Raw genomic sequence first — 19624 nt, 5'->3', positions numbered from 1 at the left:
ATTTTTTCAAAAATGATGCCTGTGAGAACGTAACCGTCAATGGCGACAGTTAACGCGCCATGATAACCGACTATTTCATGCGCCACTTCTCACACATCATATCAATCAGTGGATTCACGTTTTGGGTCGGTCGATTGGCCACCAAGATCGTGAAATATCACCACTTATGCGGTTATAGCCGAGTTAACAACAGCGCGCCAGTCGTTTCTTCATTTCACTATTTGGCGCCAATTCGAGATATCAAGCGCAGCCAGGTCCTTCTCTACCTGATCTCTCCAATGTAGTGGAGATCTACAGACACTACAACAACAACGTAGCCAGCGCAGCCGCTGTCTCTTGATTTGCTGAACTATGTCAATGTCGCCATATACCACAAATGGCTTATGGTTCCATCGACTACCATACTAACCGTTGCTAATAGGGAAAGGACCATTAATTTTCCGCAAATCCTTTCTCTCGGACCTTCCTAAGGCCGACTCATCAGATGATGACATTGTCCATTCCTCCGCACCATCCATCCCAATCCTGACGGAGCTTCTGGTATTCCTCAACGTCAGTTTACATAGCCGTATTAGTTTTACGGGAATGCCAAATTTAGACAAAGCGATCGACAAAGAGGTGGTGTGTGGCGATACTCTTTTCACGGAGCTTTTCCAAGATTTGGCACAATGTTCTATCGCTCGATAGAACCTTTTAAAATTCCAATCGTCGGGCATGCTTTCGTCCGACTATATTCTACAAAAGAATTGATGCATGCTCCTTATCAGCTCTTCACCGCCGTATTTGAATAGCTCTGCCGGCAATTCAACGGCCCCCGTCGCTTTGCTGGGTCAGATGAGTAATTGCTGTTAGAACTTCTTCATGATCGGTCAATGGAACGTCCGCTCCATCGACATCGATTGCAGAATCGTGTTCCTGGTCTCCTGGTGTTATGCTTTCACTGCCATTCAGCAGTCTGAAGAAGTGTTCCCTCCATAATTTCAGTATGCTTTGGACATCAGTCTTGGGATTCTACAAGAGTATGCTCTCGTCTTGAAACCTTTTGTTAATCGCTGCATCTTTTCGTAGAATTTTTGAGCATTACCTCTCTCGGCCAGCTTGTCAAGCTCTTGGCGTGCTTTGCAGTACAGAGGGCGCGTATCTTCGCTATAACAATATATGTAGTTGTTCGAGTAGATGTTAGGTTCTCGGAACGTACGCATGCTTCGGAATAAGCAGTTACAGTCGTGGGCTATTCCCAATTCCTACTCTTGCGTTCTCGCCGCGCAACCTGGAAACTTGAGTGACCCTTGTTTAAGATGCCGTAGCCAACCCGTGTGGAGCCTGGATTCGCTGGGAGGAAGCTTCAACTTAGCCACCTCTGTTTGTGGTTTCGTCGAAGTCTAATGGCAGCGTCTGTTTGCCAGAGGTGCAGCTCCGAGCGGGCGTCGGTCTTGAAAGAAGCGGCTCACTATATAAATGTGTATACAACTTAATCGCCTCGCCTAGCAAGGTTGACGGCTGGGTTTTGAACCCGCCACGTAGAAACCACTCCCAATGAAAAAAAAGTGAAAAAATTGACGCTCAATAACAAATAAATTGTAAAACCACTGCGACTAAAATCCCCTCCCAATATTATGTCCTTATGTGTAACTTCCGAGTCATCGCCAAGAAACAGGCAAGCGATCCTTTCCCACGACAGTCGTGTCCAAGTAACCGGAACCGAACCGGATTTTTATCCGACCCGGGTCCGTTCCAATTACGTAGATCCGACTGTCGTGGGAACGGTGGCCTTCTTTTACCTCGTGGCAATTTCCGCAGTAATGGTTGTATGGTATCAGTATAACTTTTTCCCAATTAAAAAGTCATATGAAACGTAACAGTTCTTTGCTACTCCAACCTAAACTCTAGTTAACCATTACAACAAGATTGAGATTGCGTTTGTTGGTCAAGCCATCTTTGGCACTAACCCCCCGCAAAGATTGGGTTAAAGTTAACCCCAAAGAGCAAATAAATTCCACGGGACACGATTTTCGTACGAAAATGTTTTTACTCAATCAGATCAGTTATCAGAAAATCATTACAGTCGATAAATTAATAATACTACCATGAATTTATAGCTAAATGACATACAAAAGCAATACATACAAACGTATGCATTAACTACAGTTACATTAAGCGACTTTCTGCTTTTTGGCATTACGTAATTTCGTCAGCAGCTTGCGAATCATGGTGAACGATGTAATCACCGGCACCATAATGGGCAGGAACAATGGAATGTATATGGCATATTTTTGTTCGTCGGGAAAGTATAATTGCGCCAACAGACTTGCATCGAAGAATGCATGTTCCGAGGCGACAAAGGCAGTTCTAGCATAGTCGGAGGCAGCCAGCAGATTACCCGCAGCAAGCGCCTGCTTAGCCAGAAGCAACTTTTTGTACGCGTCATTAATGGACTCGCCCACGTCATCATTGATAACAATATAACTGATGTTGTCTGTGAACAAAGGTGTAAGGGTTTTTAAAATTCGCTTAATTAAGGAGTTGCGTGTGCTTACCTAGTAGCTTAATGAGGCTCTGCAACGTGTTGCTTGCGGTGGCGATGTGCATCACCACGCTGCGGCGTATATAAGCTTCATATTCCCAACGACGTGGCGCTATCTGCTCTAGGGCCACCGTTTTGACGCCATCTATGTTGAACTGAAAATGCAATTGCATTAATATATACGTAAATATGCTTTAGTTGTTGGTAGCTCACCTCCACATTAATGTCCAGCAACTTTTGCAGCTGATACAACATGATTTGCATGACATCATTGGTGTTCACGTAAAATTCGACCGGCTGTTGGGCAGTGTTATAGTGGAAGCATGCCTCGGCGGGCGGATTGGCAATGATGATGCCACCCCATTTAGGCGAAATGAATGAATCCACCTTCTGGCGTGTGGCTTGCTTATTTTGACGATTATAAATGTGTACGGGCGCAATGTCACACGGTGTTATATAAACCACTAAATTAATTGCCGGCTTGGCCGTTATGCCAACGCCGAGATTCTTTTCAATCGACGTAATTATGTGCGGCAAATCGGCCTCGCCCAAAGCGTAGTGGCGGCCAAGTTTTGAGGCATCGCGCACCTGTTTCAAATCGGCTTCAAAAGGCAGCTGATATTTCCATTGTGTGGTGAGCGTGTAGTTGGATATTTGTGACACTTCATTAAGAAAGGGTGCAATATAGGCTAACAAGTTATGATAGGAAAGATTGTTCACAAATTAATATTTCGTAGAAAATAATTTAATTGTGGAGCATACTTTCCACAGCCATGCGCACATTCCACTTGGCGTTCATTATATCCGGACGTGGATTCAATATCGACACCACCACATCGTACTCCGTCTGTGGCGCTTCACTTTTGACCGCTTCTCGGTGATTTGCGTTAAGTATCTGTTGCATGCGATGAGTTTGCAGAATAAGTGTATTTATGACCTGCTTAATGCGTGTGGAAGCTGAAATTAAAGCAAAAACGGATGAAATAGCCTAAAATCTTAGGATTTGTGGACAAAACGTACAAGTATCGCTGCGTATCAAGGCGGAACGCTCAGATGTGAGCAAAACTTCTTCTTGCAATTTTGGCCATTCAATGAAGAGAAAATCGCCAGCTTTAATTTCTTCCGTCTTCAGCAATATATTCTCAAGACCAGCTGGCGTTTTGGTTTGCAGCGCTTTCTCAAATGGCGCAATTTGCACGAATTGTGGACGCCATAGTTCTGTAATTAAGAAAATGGATATTGACATAAGACCGACCTTTGACATTTATTAATGGTTTACAAACAAACCGTTATTGGCATAAGCTTCCGTCAGCTCTTTGACTAGTAGTTCACCACGTGACTTTTCAAACGTGTATATGGCAACCTTTGTGCCAATTTCTATCGGTTTGTCGCTCAAACTCATGATATCCGCTGATGGTAAGCTCACTCTACCGTTAAGCGTTTGAAAGAAAGTATGTTGTTGTAATAAATATGCAACGTTTTATGTATAGAAATTCATTTACCTGTATACTTCTGTTGTCTTCCACCACATAGGCACGCCAACAATAATGACCACAATCATGAAGGCCATGGAGGCAAAGAGACGGTATTTATCTGAAAAAAATTAAACAAATGCTAGTCAACAAATTAGTTTCTGAGAGTAACAGTGAAGTAACGTTAGAATTTTTATATCGATAAGATATCGATAAGCCCGCCTTAAGAAGTTTTTTTTTTAGTTTTTGCTTCCTTAAATTCTCATCACATTTTCACAATCTATTCATCGGTGGCATTTAAGGCCAAGTAACGCTAGTCACGGTCTGTCTCTGATGCTACGGAAACAACAACAACAAACCTACGTATGTACATATGTAAGCCAATAGTAAGTCTACAACTGGAGTCTTCTAAGCTTCATCGTATTGTTTCTTTCAGAGTGCTGCACAGCCGGTAACATTATGGTTCGTTGCTGCCTTAGAGATGGAAAATATTCCACAATTCCGAGTTGACAATCCTTGACCAGTTTAAAATCCCTTGTTGTTGTAGCGGCAGAATTTTGCTTATAGTAGGATCAATTGGTCTTCTACTCGCGTTTGACTCACTAATATTGGCGACCGAAGTGTATTATTCCGTTTCTACGACAATGGGGTCTAAGTAACCGGAACGGACCCAGATTTATATTCGGCCAAGGACTGTCAACTCGGCACCATTTCCAGAAATTACTGCAGGAACGTTTTTGCCGCTACAACAACAACAACCGAAGTGCATTCGTAACATAGCAAAAATTTTTAATTAACTTTCAAGCAAATAACTGTTCTCACTAAGTTAGAGTATAACTAACCGCAAAGTAAACGACCGTTTTTCAATTAAGCACTGCACTTGTTGTAAACAGTTATAATTTTTTGCCTTTTTTTTTTGTTACTGAACTGACCCTTACCTGAATATAGAGCAAATCGCAGCCCAGTTGGACTCTACACCAAATTAATAAATCTCTTTGTCTTCATTTATACACTGTAAACAAACTGCTTGATTATTTGGAACAACTAATACATATTTATTTCTTTTTTTCTGTTTTAAATAATTATATTTCAACAAAATAATTAATAGGAGGTATAAACTGTGTTTTCTTTGCTTCATTATAATTTTCGTGTACCGTTATTCGGTTGCCTTTTTTGAATGTGACTCAGCACACAAAAAAATTTGTGGTAAACTAAAATATACAGTTATCATATTGGTAACACATAAAATTAATGTTATTTGTGCGTGGCGCTGCTAAAAGAGACGTGGACGTTAGCACGCACTATTCTTTATAACTGCAAGAAATCACATGGACCGGCCCGCGTTCCAGTGGCGTATTACGCGACACGTATTTGGTGAATTTGGTCGTGCCTTCACAGCGATATACAATATTAAGCGCATTATCCACTGGCGTAATTGTCAAAAGTACAGAGTCATCATCTTCTTCGTTGAAATCAATATCATCAAAATCTGAGTCTTCATTTCGTTGCTTTTGTAGCGGTTCATCCGCTTCGGGTGAGAGATAGGTAACAATAGCAGCGCCTTCACTGGCGTTGAGGTAATAAATTAGGTCCAGTGTGTTCTCCTCACAAATGGCGCCGTCACCGAGAACAGTGTAGTTGCCGTGTGACCAACGTTGTATTTGCAGATTATATGTGGGATTAATAGCGTTCGGTCCAGCCAAGTCCAGATCGGTGTAGTCACGTAGTAAGGCAAAGATTTCGGTACTTGAAAATAGTGAAATCAAACGAGATATAGATTTACTGGCCGTATCAAGTTCAAGCACTTCATAATTATGCGCATTTGCTGGTCCTTCCAGACGCCATTTCAAGGTGTCGTCGTGCAACAATTGTTCTAGGGCTTGTTCGAAAATTTCACGCCTCAAAAACTCGTATAAGCAAATCTCGGAATTGTCTTCGATGCGTTTTTGTATGCTTTTTTTGGTTTGAGCTTTTAAGTATACCTCGTTTAACAGTTCATTTATATTAATCGAAAGCTTATTTACTGGTGATGTGAATTCTTGTTTTCCAAATGGTCGCATTATGTCAGAGATCAAGTCATCATTGGATGCACCATGAAACCAACCATTTATGGTCAGACGTGGATAGTCGAATGATGTCACTTCGCCAACTTGATGAAATGAGCGTGAGCCAACTTTGAAAAAGGCAAATTGGTTGTTTTTAGGTGATATTTTTCGTTTTACGGGGAATACTGGGAAGCAATGATCATCACTGTTGAAAAGCTCTAAACAACCTCCTTGATCTTCACGCCACTGTTCCACATTTTCCCAAGGTGAAAGATAGTATATGAAAGCTATTTGCCGGTCTTTTAGTAAGTCATCGTGTACCAGTAGGTAATCTCCGCAGGTGTACATAGAGCAAGAAGCAGATACATAATCTAATTTTAAGCCTGTCAATGCCTCTAGCCAGGGTCTCACAGTGCGTCGCAGCATTTGCAGGAAACTTGTTAATAACTTACAAGTAGCCATATTGGACAAATCCGCACTTTGATAAAATTCGTATAAATCCATTTGTTTGCGAGACCATTGAACTTTTTGCACCATTTCATCGACAAGTTGTCGGCATGTAATTTTATTTTGTAGTAGATCTGGTAGCAGACAAACTTGAAAAGGATCTCTAAAAACTTTTACATCCGTTGCTGAGTCGTGAAAGTCTTGTTTCTCTTGCGAACTCCATTCTGCTTTTAGTTGCTGTGTAAACGCCGGTGTTGTGTATGAGTGATTAAGTGTTAGGTCAGCTATGATGTTTGCTTCTGTGCTAAGCTTTGCAACTTTGCATTTCGGTTCACCATTAGCAGATCCTGTGGTATAGCCATCATTTTTGTCGCCAGCAACTGCAAATGCAATACAATGAATTTTATTGTATTAACTAGAAAACTACAAATCTCATACCTTATCAAGAACTATGATTTTCTTAAAAATATTTTTCTTTACGTTGTTGCTTGTAACAGCTTCTTAATAAAAATAACTGAGAACACTGCAAACTTTCAAACTGTGTGTAATATTAGGTCTTTATTCATAAGACACCCGTACATTTTCATGTAAATAAAAGACATGCCTAATGGCCTGTCTGCCTCACCCTGCACATGGGAGAAATCCAACTAATACAAATTCACAACAGCTTACCTTCTCCATCAGCAATATCCTCACTCGTAACTTTTGCCCTAGATTTTTCCATTTTTTGGCTTTTCTGATAATACACTACTTTTTAACAATATTCACAAAATAAAACAAATTGTTATTTCTTGAATAATGTGAAAATATATTTTTCACACCTGACGGCAAATGCCGTATGTCAAACAATGGCAGGGATGCAATACCTTCAAGAGTATCAATGTTGCCATCGTAATTTAAAATATATATTTTTTAGGAGAAAAAGTGTAATAATAATTATTATTGAAATAGTATAATATAATATACTATATATATAAATAAGTATATTATATTAGACTTATTAATAATATATGTTAATCTTGTCAGTTTTAAGCAACAACTAAAAAAAATAAGAAATAAAATTGTTGCAGAGTCGCGTTGCGTTATTTTTAACTTCACATCACTAATGCCCGAAGAAATGGGGCTTTTTATGTCAAATTCGAAATATTTTCGCTTAAATTATCCACAGGATGTATTGTACGTATCCGGTCATTTGCGAACCCTTCAGTTGTAGGAGCTTTCAAAGTTTTATATACATGTCCATATATTAAATAAAATACATTTTGTTTTCATAAATAACAAGTTTGTATTAAAACATTCAAAATTAACAAAAATCGTAATGCAACGTCACGATTTTGCAAGAATCGTGGAAAATGCGATAAACAAAACCGCGTAGGTTTTAAATACCTTCATTAATACAATTTGAAAATTTAAAAATCAACGACTAGTGGTTGAATACAAAATTAAATTGAATTAGAAATTAAAGTTAGTAGTTAGTTTATGGTCAAACTATATCTCGGCAATATTTTCCATAGACCTCGAATTATTAGAAATCGGTGCGACATCTTCTTTGCTTAGCGCCAACTGATATGCAACTTCAAACGCCTCACCCAATGTCAAAATAATTTCGTGTGATAACTCCTGAAATAAATAATAACAATACAGTATAATATTGTACTTAATTATGAACGAGTATCGTACCAAATTATCCACCATAAAAACATGACAGTAATGCATATCTTCTTCTTTAGTAATATAAGCAAAATAACGCAAGTCCTCGGCATCCTGGCACACACAATTGATGTTTTCGATATCGTGCGTGCAAATGGTGGACTAGAAATATATGTGATTAGTAGTTTTTGTTCAAAGTATACGTGTAATGTTTGAAATCTTACACTATTGTCGGTGTTTAAAAACTTTACACCACCACAAGACACAGCAAGACCAACTTTTAGGCGCGTATCCTGATTAGACTCTTTGAGCATTTTGGTTAAATTATTGCAATCCTTTACTAAGTTCGATTCCCTCTCCTTGACCACTGGCAGTGGAGTGGCATTTCGCTTAAATTTTAATATGGATTTTCGTGTGGAAGTAGTACCGTGCAATTCACGTATAACTGTGGACCCTAGATACTTTAAAAATAACACAAATTGTTGTAAACTCATTTGTACAGTTAAATCATAAGCGACATACATATACTGTGTAGAGTATTTGTCCGAATATAAGCGTGTTTGGAGAATGACACCAGTTGTTTGCACAATCGTCGTTACTACCCAAACACAAAGCTGCTGGTCTACGTATTTGCAATGACTCCTTGTTCAAGGTGCTGGTTTTATTGAGCTCGCTTATTTGTTCCGACTGTTTATTGACCTCATTGCCAATACTTTCAAGTATGGTATCAATCTCTGCCCACACTTGTGCAGCATTGAAATTTTCAGCATCAACCGCTTTTTGCGACTGAGCAATATTTCTTTTGGGTGGTAGTGGCTTTATTGAGCGCACCAAACTCGGTGAGCGTAGGCCACTAGATGCGCGGTGAACGGAAAAGCCATCTTCTTTACCATCCATTGCCAAATTCAAAGTAGAACCTTTAAAAAGTCCTATATTGCGAAGAAATTAAATAATGTTTAATTCAACAGTTAGTAACATATTTTGCAGAAATATATTGAAACTAACCAGCAAAAGGTGCATCACCCACAAACTCCTCCACACAATCCGAAACACGAGAACTCACTGGAGAATCAGGTAGCTCAAATTGATTTATAGCGTCCATAATGAAGGATTCCAAATCTGGGTGTGGTTGTTGCTTCAGGCCCAATGATTTACGCTTGCTATGAGTGCTATTAGGTCTCATAAATTCGAGTATGGTATGTTCCGCTTGAAAAACCGTCGGTGGCGGAAAATCGGGGGTGGGCGAGTGTTTCTTCTCGTTAATATTATGGCAATTATTGTTCGCATCTTTCACGGGCGATACTTTGCATGGCTGCGGTGGTGGGCTTTGGTCCTGTGGTCTGTAATATACACTCCATTATGTGAGTATGCAGTGTAACTCGTGTAAAATAAAAAAAAAAAAAACACCGTGATAAGTGATGTTGTTTTACTTACTTTTGCGGCATGGTTGGTGATAACGATTCCGCCGCATTCGTGCAATTAATACTTGAATTTGATGTTGTTAAAATGTGATTAATATTGGCATAGTCATTGGTTCTTATGGAACGTGGGCTAGGTATGGGTTTTTTCGGTGGTGTAGTGTTATTCGAGGAGCATGTAAAATTGTTCAAATTAGTCACTTTTACAAACCCATCGACAGAACGCTGTTGTGAAGTCAAATTCGTGTTTGAAGAATGCGATATCTGCAAATTAGCTGCCCTTGCAACATTTGGTGAGGAGCGTGTAAAAGAATTGGGGTCAGTCATCTCTACATACTCATCCACGCAACGAGTACGGGTGTTGGCGTTAATATCGCCTAATATGAATACTTTTAAAATAAGTGTCAAGAAATATTTGTAATGAAAAGAAAAGTAGACATACGTTTTGTATTATGCCCGTGGAGATTATGCACTGAACCGCTTCTGGCCAAAGAAACATGTTCGTATGCTTTGTGTGACATTTGTGCACGACCACCATACCTACTCGGGCTACTAGGACTACGTGTGCGGTGTTGATAATTAGAAACACTCCACAGAGAACGCTGTTTCTCTACCGGTGAAAATAGAGGCAGCACATTGCGGTCATTTTGGCAAAATGGAGGCGCGATGCCTGTATGAGAGTTTTGCCAAAGGATCGGTTTCATTGGTAAATAATTTGATTGAGGCTTGCTGGTATGTTCTAAAGAACTCATCGAAACAGAAAGTCTATTTGGTTTCACACTATAAGAGAATATAATAAAACATCTCGTAAGCAGTGTTGATTTTTGTTTCTTTCATTACATACATTCATTCGTGGATAAATGTATATGAGATAAATAAAACTACAATATAAATGTGGTTCGTTTACCACGTGTGGTAGTAAGCTTTAAGCCGCGTAAAGCCTTGTATCATGAATATACAAACATACTTTAAATGTGTATATTACACATTCAAATTATACGCATAAGATCAGAAATTATTAGCAGGATGAGAAGAAACGATGAAGTGGCTTATACAATTTCACTGCTACAACTATAATAAAGAATATAATTTTTTAAAGGCAGAATTGTAAGAATTTTTGCAACAATTTTCACTAAAAGTTTACGAGAGGCACTTACAAATTACAGAAGTTTCTGTTAGACAGCCAATTTGTTTGTGGTTTTTGATTATAACGCAACAGGTGGATTAGATTGAATGAAATGTGTGAATCACCAAGCAACGAAACGGAAATGGGTTGATGCAATATATATATATCTATATATATAAATAAATATGTATGTACATTTAATAATTGCAGATGATTTTAGTTAAACAGTAATGCATAATATATTTTTACAATGCTAGACACATACAGAACTTTGGTTAGTTTTAAATAAATGCTTGCCATTTATATGCATGATAGGGTAGTTATAAGTAGGTATTATGTATATGTATGTAAATAATAATAATAAAAACAGTATAAAGCTTCGCTAATCACAATAGTTAATATCATACTAATATTGATTCTAGTGCTGGGTTGCATCTTAAGCGATAGGATACGAGTAGCTGTTTAATGACAAGTCTGTGTCACGTTTATGATAATGATCGTGGACAATGGGTGCGTCAAATGGAGCATTCTGAGTGTGAATTACAATACACAAATGAGCCATTCATTCGATCCCAGTCTTACGTCTTTGGCATCAAAAATTCCTTGTGTGCAATAGCACTGACTTTTGCGTCGTTTTGCCCTCGTTCAAAGGCTATATTTGGCACTGGCGAGATGGAACTGTCACTGCGCTCATGATCGTCTCCGTCACTGAGCTCGTTTATTGGTTTAAAGTGGGTACCATTCGAGGCGTCTTTATAAAAATCTAACCAAAAATTAGCAATTTTGTTTCTTCAATATAAAGAATAAGCTTGCTCCACAAAAAATTACCTTTTATTGCGCATACAATTTCGTAAGTGACATGTGGTGGATAGTCTTTGAGCAAATCTAGTGCTGTATGACCTGAGCCATCGGTAGCATTTGGATTAACACCGGCTTGTAGCAGTACATTGACCACAGCTTTTTTACCGCAAAGTGCAGCCTCATGCAGGGCAGTTCCCGAGTTAGTCATAATGTTGACATCGACACCAGCGGCTAAGAGTGCTTCGACAACTTTTTTATGGCCGTTACGACTAGCTAAATGCAAGCAAGTATGTGTAAATAAATGTGTCGATGGTGAAATCGTGTACGGTGTAGATTCAATGGTTGAAGTTGTAGGAGTTTTGCTGCCAGATGAACGATATGGTGCTAACAATTCGGGATGTGTGCGTATTAATGTTTGTACCGCCTGCAAACGGCCGAATTGTGCGGCAAGATCTAATGCCGTCTGAAAACTATTGTTGCGAACTGTTGGATCAGCACCGTAGGCAAGTAAAATGGCTAGAACGGTGTTATGTCCATGCTGTGCGGCACAGTGCAAGGGTGTTTCATTGTCGATAGTCTGAAAATTATAGTAAGTTATATAAGGTTGATTTACATATTTATATGTATGTATTTAAATTACAATGAGATAATCACTACTAACCTGTGCATTTGGATTTGCTGCTTTTGGTGTGTGAAGCAAGAGCTGTTTTACAATCTCGTCATGACCCGCCCAAGCAGCCAAATACAGAGGTGTTGAACCGCGTATATCCGGCATATCAGGGGCAGCATTATGGACCAATAAAAGGCGTACTATATTGCCATGACCATTTAAGCAAGCATGATGAAGTGGCGTGTAGCCATTAACATCTTGGCTATTGATGCATGGGCTTCGCCGAAAACTAAATAATTAAAAGATAAGTTTATAACAAACTCACACGCAATAAAATTTGTTTATTTTAATAAACCTTGAGAAAGGCCCGCTGTTACGTTTCGAAATCTGCTCAAGTATTTTGCCTACAACAGCAATATTTCCGATGCGTGCCGCTTCCAACAGTTCTTGATCTTTGCCCATTGCAACACGCCGCAAAGTTGATGGAGATTACGAATATTGTAAAGTTTGCTAAAAAAATTAAAATAATTACAAGTTATGACTAATCACGCACGTAAGATGCTTATCGTTCTAATTATCTGATATCTTTAGCTACTAGTACGAAATTAAATTTCTCGCGAAAAATATGCACACGATTTACTCATTTTTCACATATTTGAAATTTATGTATTCCTTAAAGAAGTGACCTAATGTAGCTATTTAATTAGAAAATAGCTTTGTGCTCTTATCTATGCTGAGATTTGTTTACTTTATGTTCAAGGTCTTTGCAGAATGCTCCATGTAGTTTTAATTATAACTAACACACATTCATCACTTTAATTTAACTAACGAAAACTTTAATATTTTCATTTAATTACCAATTAAGAACACCAATTCATATTTCTCACATTATTTGCACGTAATTCCATTAATGAAAATTAAATTTCTCTGCCCAAAAACCACTAGTGCAATTTTTGGGCCGTTCTAATTTCTAAACCACTTGTAGAGTTACCAGACTACACAATGCTAAAATACTTGTTCAACATAAAGTATGCTTAAATTAAGTGGCATCCTATTGAAATGAAAATCGTCGTGGAATGAATTCAGCGCAAAAGCACACTAGGGTTGCCAAGACAACATAATAAAATTTTTTTCATATAAGGGCAAATTCCTATTAGTATGCTATATTGATTATATTTAGAACTTACCTAACCAAAGAGGATTCGATCAACGTAATAAAAACCTTTGAACTTCACTGTTTTTCTTGTTATTCATTTTATACTTTTCTTATGACTAAGATTTTATATATGACCATTTTGAGCACTATAAAAATATTTATACTCGTATTTATATATAAAACTATTTGTCTGCAAAATTTGTTGACTCGAAATTTTTAACAGAGGCAAAGTAGATACCTATTGCTAATCGTTTGAAATATATATTTCTAAAGTCCATACATGTTAAATAATCAAACCTATTTCTTGACTGCATACACTTGAGAGTATTTAGCTTTTCCACACATTCTGGAAAAGTGTTTTTGGCATCTTTAAATTTCTAAGCCTTTTATGTTCACTAAGAATTCATTATTTTTGGCACGTTTACGATTCTTTCGGCGCCGCGATTTGATGGTACGGATGGATAGAGGAGGTCCTCAGTATTAAAAAATATATACTCATATGCCGTCTTCAGACTCATAGTTTTCGAGATATATCACTTTAAATTTTATATGCAATTCACTCTTATTTTGTTTTGTTTTTTTGTTTTTCTTTACATGTCATGACAAATACCGCCGAAAGAATCGTAATATTGCCTTATTTTTCATCCCTGCCATAGAGTTGGCAGCTTCTTGTGTTTCTAATTGGTGGCTGCTGAATTCCGAATGAAAATGAATTCAGCAAATTTGAAAACAATCGGTAGCAAACTGTATTCAATTTCAGCTTGAAAAGAAGAATCTAAATAAGTTTGTAATTTTTGTGTATTTCAACGTATTTTCTACAGAATATAAAATAAAATGAGTGTCTGTAAGTGCTATGAAAAATAATAAGCTCCATAATTCGTTTAAATGCTTTCATAATTGCAGCGTTACAGGAATCCAAAGCCGCGGGCTCATCCAAGCCCCAATATCGAAGATCCTCACGTCGCAACCGTCCCGAAGATTTGGAGAAGGAGGTAGAGCTGATAATGTCGCAAGAAGACGATAGCGACATGGAAATGGATATTGCAAAGGAAAATGAAGTTCCGGTAACACCAAGGTCAAACAAACATACTGAACAAATTGTATCGCTCGGCGATGTAAAATCTAATGCGCATACTCCTAGACGTAGTACACGCAAAAGCGTTAAACCCGTACAAGAATATGAAGACATTGTGACTTGTAAACGTCAACTGAGATCGACATCAAAGGTGGTAGAAGAAGTTGAAAACGATATGGAAGGGGAGGAGACTAATACGGAAGAGCCACAACCGAGATGGACACCCGCGAAGGTGGGTCGTGTGTCACAGAAGCGAAGTCGAAAGAGCCGTAAAACTGTGGGAGATAAAAATAAACCCAAGTTAATGAATCCAAATGAAAATGAAGACCACACGGAATCAGTTAAAGCAGAAAATTTACAAAATGATGAGTTGATTCAATCAAAGGACGAAAATATTAATAAAGCAGACATTCAGGAGGAATTTGTCAGTAATGATGGAGAAAGCGATTGGACAAAAATCGGTAATATTGAAGAAACTGAAAAGGAAGCAATTACAAATAAGGAAGAAAAAGACGTTACCAATATGGAAAAAAATGAAAAAGAAGCAATTACAAATAAGGAAGAAAAATACATTACCAATATGAAAAAAAATGAAAAAGTAGCAATTACAAATAAGGAAGAAAAAGACATTAATAATATTGATATTACCAAATCTGAAGCTGAAGATGTTTCAAACAAAAAAGAATGTGATGAGGAAGAACATCATGATGAGGTCGTAATTAATATAAAAGTTAACGACAATGAAAAAAATAACAGTAATGAAGAGAACGGGAAAGAAAGTATCGTTCCGAAAGAAAGTATTTTCCAAAAAAAATTAAAAGGGTGTGTAATAGAAGTTAGAGAAGAAAAAAATCCAGATAACTTTGGAACTTACTTGAAAAGTAATAACTTGGATATTTCCGATTTGGGACTTAATCCATTAACTGAAGAAAACGCTTTAAATGAAGATATACAACTGCTTGAAGAAAAGGAGTGCAAAATATCTAATATTGCAGAAAGCGCCGACACAGATATCCAAATTCTTACATACAATGATGATAATTCCAATGCTAGCGATTGCATTATGATAAATACGGATGTAGCAGAGGATGAAGAGGAAGAAATGCAGCCGTTACAACTTTCGGATGATGAAAGTTCAACGTCGCCACCACGTAAAACACCTCGCATTATTCTGACCACCGATGAGGGAGTAGACCAGAAATTAAATGTAACCATTCCTCAGAATGATGGTTGTACACCGAAAAGATACTCAAAGACTGCAAAACGTATGCCTACACCCTACAAGAAAATTGCTGATATTTCAAGCACGGAAGATGACGGCAACGAAAAGTGGACGGCTGATGAACCACCTATTACTGTAGAAATTTCCAGAATGGAACCGAAAGAAATTGTTTTGCGTAGCATTAGGAAGCGTTCATTTTCTGTATGCATTGGAGCCGCTGAAGCCGATAGTAAACGCAAAAATGTTACATTTTACAGCCCTGCTAATCAGACTGTTATTTTGGAAGATGTGGACGTACGTATGATCCAGAGTGTAAAGAAAAATACCGACTTAAAAACGGCAACTACTGAAACTTGTAAGTAATAATATACATTGCAGCGCCAGTTACAATACAAAATATTTTAATAACTTTCAGTTATAACCCAACGCCGTAAACGTTCTATGTCCTTTGATGAGGCAATGATAAATAAGTCAAAATATCGAAGTAAGTTATTATTTCGAAGTAAAATAATTTTTGTAGCTTTGCAAATAAAAACATATTTTACATATTTTCTAGCACAAACTCCGAGTAAAATGGGGGTGACGCCACAAAAGGTCAAACCAACACGTACAAAATTACCAAATTTCGCAGCTATTCATCAGAAAAATTTCGAGAAAATGGAAAATTTAGTCGATCACGTGAATCGTAAGGCAGAACGCGCTAAAATACTTACGAATTCGGCCTCAAAGGATCGTATTGGTAAGTTGCCCAAAACTTGTAATTATGAAATATTTATATAAAATGGCGGCACTTTTCATTAGCTAGTGCACAAAAACCAATAAAAACTCACCAAGCCACTACCACGGCTACGAATCCGGATAAATCTAAAGCAGTGAAGCGTATCAACTTACACACAGCCGTGAATTCAACATTTTCAGGAATTAATAACACATCTATGCATAAAACATTTGACACATCACACAAAGAACTTCACGATTCTAAGTTGCCTTTGCCACGTATTGGTGTTTGCAAACCATTGGTTGCAGCTGAAACAACACACAAAGAAAACCGTGAAGTAAAACTACCAAATCCACGCTTGGGTATCATTAAGCCGCACACTATAACTGTTGTCAACAACAAAAATAAGCAAATGACGCCTGCCAAGAATGCACTGAAACCGACACAGCCACGACAGGCGGCGCGACCCGCTTTCAACCTATCAACGGCACTTGAAATGCATGCCAACAATGCAAAATCGGCAAACGCGGCCGCCGTGCAAATTACCACTGCGGCGGTGACGAAACCAAATGCCATGAACGCAAACACAAAATTCGCTCCAACAATGTCAGTTGATGAGAAAATGGCTTCGCGCCGTCAACGTCACATGGATATGTTTAAGGGACGCGCTGCCAACTCGCGCACCACTCCTGGCACGGCGGAAAAGAAATTCAGCCAACTTATAAGAGGCGTGCGTTCAAATCGTCGCTTTGAACTGCAAATGGCGCATCGCCAGAACATGGAACATTGAAGCATCTCAAACAAGTATATATTTTTTTCATTTGCTTATACTGGTTTTCTTAGTTTTATATATTGTTTAGTGTAACTTCTCAGGCTCATTGGCCAATTTCCATGTGAATTAATAAAAATATATTTATATGTTTGACATATTTGAAGTCAAAATGATTTGCATTAAATTTGAGTGTTCAATACATACTTGTTGTTGTATGACTAACAATTAGTTTGTTTATTGTTATTTTGGAGGTTGCGCCGAAGCTCGGCCCGGTGACGTAGATCGCGGTTATTGTACTGCGGTTGTCACTTAGCGGTAAGTCAAAAGAACAGGATTTTTCGGGGTTGGACCCTGTTGCCACGATAGTCGGGTCTACGTAACCGGAGCGTACTCGGATTTTTATCCGGCCAAGGACTGTCATGTCGGCATAATTCTGTCGCTATAACAACAACAACGGGGTCGGACCGCGACAGTCAGGTCTCCGTAACCGGAACGAAAGTGTGTTAAGTGAATGGGTTTTGCGAGACATGCAGACATACATACACAAGAGGTTATTAGTGCCATGCTGGGACTTTAGTATGTCATGATCTACTCTGGATAAGTAAGATATCAATCTACTTCATAGATATTGAACGAAGTTGTTCAAGGGTCGTACAAACGATTGCCGCAGGAAAGGAACGTACAGTTATGTGTGACAGTTTCGGTAATCAGAGCAATCGTTTATTCAGTGTTTACCATATGTAAATGCCGCAATTTAACGGGATTATAAAATATGGGATTGAAGATGTGGTGATTCCGTGACTGTTCGATGAAGACAGGCAACAAGACACTGACATATTTTTAGACGTACTTAAAGAGCGTAAATAAACATTATCTAAGCTATTCGCTGTACTCCTTACAGACTACATTTAAAGAGGTTTAAAGAGAGCGCATTTCAGGTAGATAAGAGCACAAATACTCCACTTTTAAAATTTGCTTTACTAAAGAGCTTATTTGAAGTATATTTTTGACTTAAATACTTTCTCTCAATTAGACTGCGCTCTCATTGAATCCTTCAAGCTCTTACGCCGGCATAGAACTTTCTCTCTTTGTCATTACTCTCAGTCATACATTTATCCGCGCTTGCGCACAATCCTTCTGCACTCATAAAGTCAGCACGTGACTTTTGTTTACATTAAGCACAAACCCACAACAGCAGGCGGTAAAAATACAGTAACGACCGTCTCATCTCGCATTATTTGCATTATCTTAGCAAGCGGTCAGGATTTCTCGAATGAAAAATTCAACTTTTACGTCAAATGCGTTAAGCGCGTCGGAGCTCTGGGCGGAATGCTGCGTTGCTTGTAACCTACTTTTCATAGCACCGCTTGCAATTTGGACCACTCTAGAATGTCCTCCGCCTGCATACATCCTTCTTATACACCCACAAGGGCTGCGGTGCGTTAAGCTTCGGTCACGCTGCGAACCCCCGTCTCGTTGTGTGAAAGCTCTGACAATTTGTGGTTTTCGCTGACAATGCGTGTGGGGCGCCAGTGTGTTTGTGAGCGGGCGGGCTCATGTACTACGAGTATTCAAAGACATAGTATGTACATGTGTTTATACCTTGTATAGATGAGCTTGTTCCCATTCCCATAAGGTTTGATGCTCTGCTGGAAATATTTTTGTTTTGCCTCTGCGTGGGCGGGCACATGAGTGCGTTCGCTGCTCCGCTTGCTGCGTGCTAATCGCGCAATTACAGTTAAAATTCGTTCTTCACTCAACCGACATACAAGTACATTCGGCAGCGCAGGCTTTATTGTTAACGGAAGTAAACGAGTGCATAGTGGCGATTCTCATTTGCTTGTGCGTTCGGCAACTTGAAATTGCTTTCCTTGATATTGTTGTTGTTGCATTGCGTTTGCTGCAGTGTTGAGAAATTATGCGGTTTCTCGTTTTCCTTTGCTCGTACAATAACAATGCAGCGCAATGCAGCAGCCCTGTGACCTTGGGCTAATAATTACTGCTCACATGTTCAGTCATGCAGAAACGTATTGTTTCTGCATTTGTAAATGTGTATGAAGAGTTTTGTGCATGTTAGGCTCTGAAGGGTTCTCGTTTCGGTTAAAATTATAAAAATTAAGAAGAAATTTAATTTTACAACAGCACGCTAGTCGTATTTCCTTTTCGCTGTTTGGCGCCAATTGCAGGTTCTAAGCGTAGGCAGGTCCGTCTCCACCTGGTCCTTCCAACAGAGTAGAGGTCTTCCTCTTCATCTGCTTCCCCTGGCGGGTACTGCGTCGAATACTCTCAAAGCTGGAGGGTTTTCATCCATTCAGACGACATGACCTAGCCAGCGAAGCCGATGTCTCTTAATTCGCTGAACAGCTACAGCTTATCGTTCCAGCGACTGCGGTATTCGCTGTTGTCAATGCGCGAAGGACCATAAATCGTCCGCAGAACCATTCTCTCGAAAACTCGTAACGTCGACTCATAAGATTTTGTCATTGTCCATGGCTCTGTATTATATAGCAGGACGAAGATGATGTGTGACTTGTAGAATTTGGTCTTTGTTCGTCAAGAGACGGTTTTTCTTCTCAATTCCCTACTCA

The 19624-nt window shown here is 38.8% G+C and overlaps 3 protein-coding genes across 9 annotated transcripts; 1 reads left to right on the top strand and 2 right to left on the bottom strand.

Moving 5' to 3' along the window:
- Positions 1 to 2009: 2009 nt before the first annotated feature.
- LOC126766096 (prolyl 3-hydroxylase sudestada1) lies at positions 2010 to 7458 on the bottom strand. Of its 2 annotated transcripts, XM_050483875.1 has the most exons (8): positions 7161 to 7349; positions 4027 to 4117; positions 3812 to 3951; positions 3545 to 3742; positions 3287 to 3481; positions 2738 to 3213; positions 2538 to 2679; positions 2010 to 2476 (listed from the first exon to the last, which is right to left on the bottom strand). In XM_050483875.1, the coding sequence occupies exons 1-8, from the start codon at positions 7210 to 7212 to the stop codon at positions 2154 to 2156; spliced, it is 1617 nt and encodes a 538-aa protein (XP_050339832.1). In that variant the 5' UTR covers positions 7213 to 7349; the 3' UTR covers positions 2010 to 2153. The 2 variants fall into 2 exon arrangements, with proteins under 2 accessions (XP_050339832.1, XP_050339821.1); XM_050483864.1 differs by lacking the exons at positions 2010 to 2476; positions 2538 to 2679; positions 2738 to 3213; ... (2 more) ...; positions 3812 to 3951; positions 4027 to 4117 and adding an exon at positions 5024 to 6868 and having other exon boundaries at positions 7161 to 7458.
- A 290-nt stretch (positions 7459 to 7748) lies between these two features.
- LOC126766047 (ankyrin repeat and sterile alpha motif domain-containing protein 1B) lies at positions 7749 to 13092 on the bottom strand. Of its 6 annotated transcripts, none has more exons than XM_050483769.1 (12): positions 12951 to 13092; positions 12449 to 12603; positions 12145 to 12382; positions 11511 to 12060; positions 11265 to 11433; positions 9999 to 10336; positions 9573 to 9945; positions 9144 to 9478; positions 8661 to 9067; positions 8363 to 8599; positions 8169 to 8300; positions 7749 to 8108 (listed from the first exon to the last, which is right to left on the bottom strand). In XM_050483769.1, the coding sequence occupies exons 2-12, from the start codon at positions 12553 to 12555 to the stop codon at positions 7977 to 7979; spliced, it is 3018 nt and encodes a 1005-aa protein (XP_050339726.1). In that variant the 5' UTR covers positions 12556 to 12603; positions 12951 to 13092; the 3' UTR covers positions 7749 to 7976. The 6 variants fall into 6 exon arrangements, with proteins under 6 accessions (XP_050339726.1, XP_050339708.1, XP_050339720.1 ...); XM_050483751.1 differs by having other exon boundaries at positions 11265 to 11445; positions 12951 to 13091; XM_050483763.1 differs by having other exon boundaries at positions 9573 to 9933; positions 11265 to 11445; positions 12951 to 13091.
- An 892-nt stretch (positions 13093 to 13984) lies between these two features.
- On the top strand, positions 13985 to 17239 carry LOC126766082 (uncharacterized). The gene is made up of 5 exons (XM_050483796.1): positions 13985 to 14093; positions 14153 to 15901; positions 15962 to 16030; positions 16103 to 16285; positions 16348 to 17239. The coding sequence occupies exons 1-5, from the start codon at positions 14084 to 14086 to the stop codon at positions 17052 to 17054; spliced, it is 2718 nt and encodes a 905-aa protein (XP_050339753.1). The 5' UTR covers positions 13985 to 14083; the 3' UTR covers positions 17055 to 17239.
- The last annotated feature ends 2385 nt before the right edge of the window (positions 17240 to 19624 follow it).

The sequence above is a fragment of the Bactrocera neohumeralis genome, chromosome 2 (assembly GCF_024586455.1).
Source record: "Bactrocera neohumeralis isolate Rockhampton chromosome 2, APGP_CSIRO_Bneo_wtdbg2-racon-allhic-juicebox.fasta_v2, whole genome shotgun sequence".
NCBI classification, from domain to species: Eukaryota; Metazoa; Arthropoda; class Insecta; order Diptera; family Tephritidae; genus Bactrocera; species Bactrocera neohumeralis.
Note: the sequence above shows the minus strand (reverse complement) of the source record. Positions and strands in the feature narration are given on the sequence as shown.